The 7,609-nt window shown below is 44.3% G+C and overlaps 1 protein-coding gene across 1 annotated transcript in view; it reads right to left on the bottom strand.

Moving 5' to 3' along the window:
* Positions 1–7,609, bottom strand: part of T265_04653 (hypothetical protein) — a gene marked incomplete at both ends in the record, with an annotated part of 93,800 nt that overhangs the window by 17,775 nt on the left and 68,416 nt on the right. The window contains 4 exons of the mRNA XM_009169444.1: positions 1,704–2,235; positions 3,403–3,765; positions 4,082–4,411; positions 6,923–7,309. Coding sequence (XP_009167708.1) covers positions 1,704–2,235; positions 3,403–3,765; positions 4,082–4,411; positions 6,923–7,309 — 1,612 coding nt within the window. The remainder of the gene's footprint in view (positions 1–1,703; positions 2,236–3,402; positions 3,766–4,081; positions 4,412–6,922; positions 7,310–7,609) is intronic.

A 7,609-nucleotide genomic window follows, 5' to 3' on the forward strand; every position in this document is an offset into this window, starting at 1 on the left:
ATGATAGACAACATAAGTCTATTCGAAGACACGACCTTGGTTGTCACGTGACCAAGCCCGTCAGCCAACCGTTTTAGACGTGATTACCCATCCATTAAATAATACCGTATTATGTAAGCATAAACTTTCTTGTAGTGATGGCGTCTCTCAGGAGGTAGTGCAGTGAATCGTGGTTTATGCAGAAGGATGTTAGGAGGGTTGCAAGCGTTCTTTTCTTTTTGAAAGGGTGATACTATAATTCAGGTTTTTTTTAATGTATATAGTTAAGTTGCTTCTATATATGTAATGCACTACTCATAAGGTTGTTGAAAATTCTTCGACAGCCCACGACCGGTTTCATTCCCATTGGAGCTAATCGAGTGGTCCCCGAGTTACCGTCAACCTTATGTCCTACTTGGGACCAAACTGCACTAACTTGGCGAAATACACTCATTTGCAAACAAATTTGGTTTTCGGAGGAACTCACGTGGGTCCCAGCTGAATCTCCGGTTTATGCTGGGTTCAGGCGAGTATCTCGCAAAACCGAATTGTTTCCAAATGAGTGTATTTTGCTAAGTTGATTTTATCGTATTTGATCTTTGGGACAGTCAAGCATACACATCATATGTCCAAGAGGTGGCGACAAAACAAAAGCTGCTGGTTCTTGGCTTTTATCTTGGCATATCATGTCGAACTAGGCGCTCCTCTGTCGATGTGCAACACCACATTGAATGAGAATACATGTGAGGCTGCGTTTGTACTCATCTGCCTGGAGCTGTGTTGAATGAATTGAGATGAGGACAATAACAATGGGTCTTCGCTTACATAGACGGTAAATGTGCCGTAGTCTAGGAATGGAATGGAGATCGGAAGCACAAAACAAGTCGGTTTGCATGGGACATGGTAGTTGCTGGTCAAACCACCAATGGCGTCGAAGCAGTGAATTAAAACGCACAAAAGACAAGAGTATTCTCGAGACTGTTGAACTTGGTGCACAAATTAAAGCATCACGTGTCCACTTGAAAGACCCGTCAGATGCGAATTAGCAGTGCACTCAGTGGAACTGTCTTTGTATCAAACGAAATGTCAGCAGAGAGCAGGCCCTTCCATATTGCTCTGAAACGCTTGTGGAAAAAACCTGAGCCAAAATGGCTTGTAACATTGCATTTACGCTTGTTCTGATTTTGTGCTCTGAACGGATTGATTCGCTATTGAGAAACAAACACAATTCGCTGTAAACGTCAGCATTCATGAACAATGAAAGTATACAGAGCCGCATCAGTCACTCTGATGAAATAAGTGCGAGCAAACAGCATTTGTTGCGATATCTACAATGGTCATATTAGGGGTTATTTACAAGTGGTTCTTTTACAGAGAGAACCTGGGAAAAGATTGATGTGCCAACTATTACGCAGTATGGTTTCTCAGCGAGAAACCGTACATCCGTACGGTTGAGCACTGTAGAGTACATCCAATGGTAATACATGAGAGCGATCGCTGTGAAACTAGTAAACTCATATTGTTTGTCCTTCTATGGAATGATCGCCAAGGAAAACACCATTTTGTAAAGAGGTAGTCAAGTCAGTCTTACTATTGAGGTCTTCCAAATGAGGGACAAACTCTCCAAAAGGGACCATTTGCAGTCCGTTCCTTAAAGTCTCTCCAAAGAATGATAACTGTGGTGGATCATAAGGTGATGTTAACTTGGCTTAAATATCACTTACTCTGACTAGATGCTGTAGGGGGTGGAGGATGTCTGACGCGTTCTTCTCTTCGTCCACTATGTGTTAAATCGGGTCGTGGATCCGTGTCTGATGGTGCCATTCGCTCCTTCTCTAGTTCGGCGGAATCTTGTAAGCTGCAAGGGGTATGCGGACTGGACACGCTTTCCAAACTAGAAAACACATCTGAGCAGGAATCCGGTTGCGGTGCATCTTTATACAGTTCGGCTGGTTCGGCCACCAAAGAGCTACGTCTTACCGTAGGTTGTTTACCGGGAACATGTGACATATCTGGTTGGGACCGCGCCGTATGTAAAGCAACTCCTGACTTGGGTCGCTGAGTGGTTGGCTCTGTTGCCTTTCTCTGCCGCACATTCGAGTGACCGTGTTTTCGATGTTTCGGAACAACTGAATCCTCATGGACAATATCTGACCCAGGAGATGGGCTTCGAGAGTGTTCTTCAGCTCTCACAGGTTTATGGTTCCGGCGACCAGAATCCACTTTGTCGGGGTCTTCTCTTTGCATGCTTCTGACCTAAAGTCGCCAAAAGAATAGCTATTTAGCTCATAAAAAACATGTCCCGAATGCGTATGATTCAACCCTTTGGACTCGAAGATGATTTTGTTTACTTTCGCAAGTTTTCTTGGCAAAAACAAACAGAAAACTCTGGATTCAAGTACAGCAAGCCATTGACCAACACACTGCGGAATGGACGCAAACCAGGTTTACAGAACCCCGCTCCATCCGACGGAATGTCATGATTTTTTGTGGGAAAACGTTTGAACTTTATCAATAGCTGGGCGAATGTTAAATCTTGTTGTATACTACTCACTCAGAAATGTGCAATATGAAACGATCAAGATAGGAATCTGAAAGTCAAGGTAAAAACCGGTTACCAGGCACTTACACCCTACCCCCTGACAATCTAAATCTCCGGGTGAAGCTGCAAACGTGATGCAACTTTCTTACGATGCAGAAGTGAATAGCTTACGCAGTTGAGATGGGCATCGAAGACAATACTGGCCGGAAAAAAGCTTCTGGACTACTCAATCATTTTCCATGCGGAGGTGAGCCACATGTTCAAACGAGATTGGTGTTTCTAGCTTAACTCCTTCGTTCAAAGCCACATTTGGACTTTCTTGTCAGTCACAGTCAAATGATGGACAAGATGTGATAAGTCTACTGTGTGACCCAATCGATCGTGCCACTATTCCGGAAAGCGCACATGTGCACATGGACGTAGGCGGCGTGTCCCTACGGCGATCGGAGGATACTCATCCCGTCGTTTATTTCAGTATACTAATTCACTTATTCCCTTCTTGCACTTTCCAACTACGGCTTTGAATCGACACAGTACGTCTACCAAGTACTTTGACCGATAGTCCCAACTCAGATTGTTGTGCACCTTTAATCGTGCGGTCTAACTGTACTGTATCATTTAACATCACATCGAATTTAAGACCAACTGGAACTCGCATTACCAACCAAGTAACCTGTATTAGTCATTCCAACGCGCAAGTGCTCGAACCACCTCTGAACTGTACCGATGAGAAGTGAATACACTGGCGATAACTGGGATGGAAAAGTGATAGCTACGTAAGCCCAAAAAATACAGCCCAACACTGCTCGAGACAGTTTTTTGACCAGGACACTGGAGCTCGGTTTGGTTACAGAGCTAGTGAACTAGACATCCAGTCGTACCCGTGTTGAACTTCTTCCGCTGTCGACAGACCCCTTCGGTTCACTTGGTCGTGTCGTGAGACGTCTGGTTTCATGGGCATCACTGCTTGTGAAATCACCAGTCCCTGATTCCTGGAAGCTTGCTTCAGAGTCTTTGTCACTTATCTCGGCCAGATTTAGTGTCGGTGTGGACCGGCTGAGTGCACCAAACTGCTTCGGATGTTCCCTACCGGCCATTCGACCAATGGGTGACGGCTTGGAGGCTCCGCTTGGCACGCGCTGCGGATCATCAACTGGTTTCAGGCCCATTCGCGTCGAAGGTGGGTGTACAGTTGCCCCTACTTTGTATGGTCCTGTGTGCGGTGGCGGTGCATCCGAGGGAGCCTGGTAAGAATAGATGGAAAACAACAAAGTAGCTGGCTAAGTGGTTGAAATTGGATATGAAGTTTGGGCTTCACGCAAATGTGATTTGCTTGAAATGAGAATTCTCAGGGGGAAACAGTTTGTACAAAAAGACAACTAGTAGGTCATAAGTGGTTTAGCGCAATATTGGTAAAACAAATAAACTTTAAACATTGTGGTTTGTCTCACTTCGGCATTACAGAACTATCAAAATTTGATATACCCCAAGATTATCAATCAGTCGTAATTTTCCCCTCTTTAAACCGATTCATTAAACCGAAACCCTGAATTCACTCACTGTTGGAGGCTTGGTCGAATGACGGGGCTTGACCGCAGGCGATGCTGTCTCATCTGCCATTGGTGACGGTCTTTCTGAACCTGGAGGACGAATTAGCTCGAGGATTCCGTGAAATTTGGCAGCGCCTTGTGCAACCGTCAAGAGAACACCCTCCTCAGACTGACTTTGTTTAGCCAAGGTAGCGACAGCATCTGACTGTGCACATCCAACTAGATTTGCCGATCCAATGGCTAGAATTTGGTCACCCATATCCAGCCGACCATCGCGATCCGCAGCACCGCCCGGAACAATATCTTTGACATAGATGCCATATTGTGTATCACCTTCGGCCTGGAAATGGCATTCGGTAAAGTAGAATGAAATGGTGCTCAGATAAATATTTGTGGAACGATGAGAAAAATACACTGGGAACTACGGAGTAAATTCAGTAATCGTGACATTTTTTAAGCTTAAATACTGTGAAGTGACGCGTTATGCAAAGACATTCAATGTTTGGCAAAAAACACGTAGATGAACGATTGCTACAGCACTTCGAACGTCAGATGAGGGAGAAAAAAGAGAGGTGAAAAAATGCCATGATGCCTAAAGAGACCTGCATGCTGCTTCCTTGCGGTCAAATGTAGTCATCCTGCTTCCTACTCACCAAAGGAACGAAGAACATGATCCGAGTCACCCGTTTACTACCGGCAATCAGCAGCGCCTCTCTTCAGTGGCGTCTGAATGTGACATTCGAAGCGAGTGTATTAGCAGCGTCCAGTTGGCGAATGTCGGATATACCTAAATTATTTAAGTCCGAGTTGTCTGAACAGCGGATTTTGTGGTACTGCTTTGAGGATTGAGATAGACGTAACAAGTCAGATATTGTGGTTTGGAATAGGGAAAATTAGTTTATATGAATGGATGCAACTAGACCTGGTGTGATGGCCCTTTTCAAGCGTCATTCATGATACCTAGCCTGCGTCTACGCTAAAATACGCTGTTTAACTCGAGCATACCGTAAAGGCACACAGACGCTGGTGGCGCATATCAACAGTTTGCCTTTCAGACCTACTCCGAAGAAGATGAAGTCAAGCAGACATTTGCATGGTTGTGCGATTAGTTAGCGTCCTGGTTGTTGGTTTGAAACTGGAATTTCCTGTCCAACGGAGTTTGATACAGACACACTATTTGTCAGCCTCTATGTTATGGTCCGCTTAGTCTTGACTATGAACCAGTCTGTGTCCGTTTTGCAAAAATGTGTTTTGGAAATTTCGTTTCTCCCGGTAGACAGTTGTGGGATCAAATTTCCTCTACTCTGTCAAACAAGTATCTGATCAGTTTTTACCCTTGTCATCATGATAGTATTAGAGTGAATGCACTGATGCGTCCAAGTTTGCTTCTTGTGAGCACTCCGCTAGATGGAAGAACCGACCGTCTTCAGTAAAGCAGTGTTGAGTAATTTCAATTGAGGGCTGTGTTCCAGTAAAAGCACGAAAATTATATCGAAGCGATATGGGGTGAATTTGCATAAGTTCTCGACTGGGTTGTTGTAACTGCTTGCAGGTATGAACTATCTTACACTAAGCGACCATAGAGATCAAATTGTTTGTTGAGTGTCCCTAGATGTTCAGTTCCATGCGAAGACCTCATCCAGAATCAGGATCACCGACTCTCCGCCATTCTGTCGACAGATTGCGTCAATAAATGGAAGCTAAACTCTGTAGATAAATCAACAGCAATAGATCTTTTATATCTTGAGTAGAAATGCTTGATTCCTTGACAATGAAAACAATAAAATTAGGAAAAACGTAACGTACTGAGTCAGTAGACGGTATGCTAACAAACAAGAACAACGAATATCTGGAGCACGAATCAGGTTTGCGCTGAGCAAACGTCATGTGGATTTGAGGTTTCTGAGTGTTTGTTTCTATGATAAAGAGTGTAGAGATCCCCATTACGGGACCGGCAGCTAACTACAGGGACCCCATGTGTGGATCGAAACACGGAGGTCCAAAAGATAATCTACTATCTCACTGACTCAGGCACCAGGGTCGATTAAATGTATCGAAAATGGATGTGTACCAGAACAATCAGATGATAAAACTAGCAGCAACACTTTGGTTTTTTCGTTCTCTCGGGATAGATTAGCGTTCACTGAGGGAGTATTAATTTGATTTCAAGACAATAGTATGAATTCTTCAATACAAAGCTGTAAAATAATGGATAAATGAAAACAAGGTGATGCATTGGCTGCTTGCTGCTGACTGGCCGATAGTGAACTGTCACTTGCTGAGAATTTCTAGTAAATCGCGCATGCATAGTACTTGGTTTTGTGTATTTTCCGAATGCAAAACCTTGCGACTTTATTTGTCGGGGCCACTCAATGTCATTCATTCGCTGCCAGCTGAAATTTCGTGGTCTAACCCTAGTTCCATGGCGCTCTACATTCTCAAACTTCTCGCAAGTCGATTCTGCTTCAAAGGAAGAAGAGCGATCCCATCTTAAAGCCTTTAACTGAGATTTCAGAATTCATGCCAGTATCACTGCCTTGCCGATGGATAGTTGGGAATAAATTTATCACTAGCTTGAGAAGTGATTCGCCTGAGACTACACCATCAAACTGAAGCTGGCATTCGCAATGGAGACCTGTCATCCAAACCGTGCTATCCTCATGTCCAGTGGCATAAGGGAGACATCCATAGCAACCTCACAAACCACGGCCAATTGGACAGCAAATATTCAACAAGAAAGTACAACTCAGCTTATTTACTCCCAGTCAACTCAACAGTTCCTGACCCATAGTCACAATGCGACAACATATAACCATAGAAAATGAAACCAACACATTACATTCACACTCACCTTCGCCGCAACTATACTCAACCCAAGGCTATTGTTGTGCTTGCGTAAGTAGAACCGTGTAATTGACCGGACAGGCACATTCGCCTCTTTTGCGAGACCACCAAAGTCAGAGTTGGTTAGATCGGGCAAAGAACGATGTTGCCGCACTGTTTGTCCTAACGAAGTGGACTTCCGAGAATTAACAGTTTTTGGCTGATATTGTCGGTGTTTTAACCGTCGGTTCGTCGGCAGATTATCTTCTGAGTCCGTGTCAGACAGGTCTGAACCATTGTCACCGGACTCACCATGTGGTGAGGCTGGGATGTGACTTGTTGATCGGGAAGTTGGGGGAGGTACTTCCAGCTTACGCTTGACTTCATCCCTTGATTGGGTTTCAATGTCTTCAATCTATAATGGACAGTGGGAAATTTGCACCACGTGTAAAAGGCTTTAGAGCCATGTACTTAGAAACAGTTTTGAAGATATAGTGTGTCAAAAGAAGTCAACCGTTAACAGCAAGGTATCAAAATCATTTGATTCGCAGATAGGATTTAGTGAATTGTAGAAAAAAGTTTCCAGCATGAGTTACTCCGAAACGCAAACAAGTCCCTGAGCCAGGAAGGGTGAATGTGTACCGACCCCGTCACCCACATACTTGACTGTTCAGCTCACAGTCGCTTCCTGGATCGCGAGGCTTGTCTTTTTTCT

Source organism: Opisthorchis viverrini (genome assembly GCF_000715545.1).
Source record: "Opisthorchis viverrini unplaced genomic scaffold opera_v5_80, whole genome shotgun sequence".
Lineage (NCBI taxonomy): Eukaryota > Metazoa > Platyhelminthes > Trematoda > Opisthorchiida > Opisthorchiidae > Opisthorchis > Opisthorchis viverrini.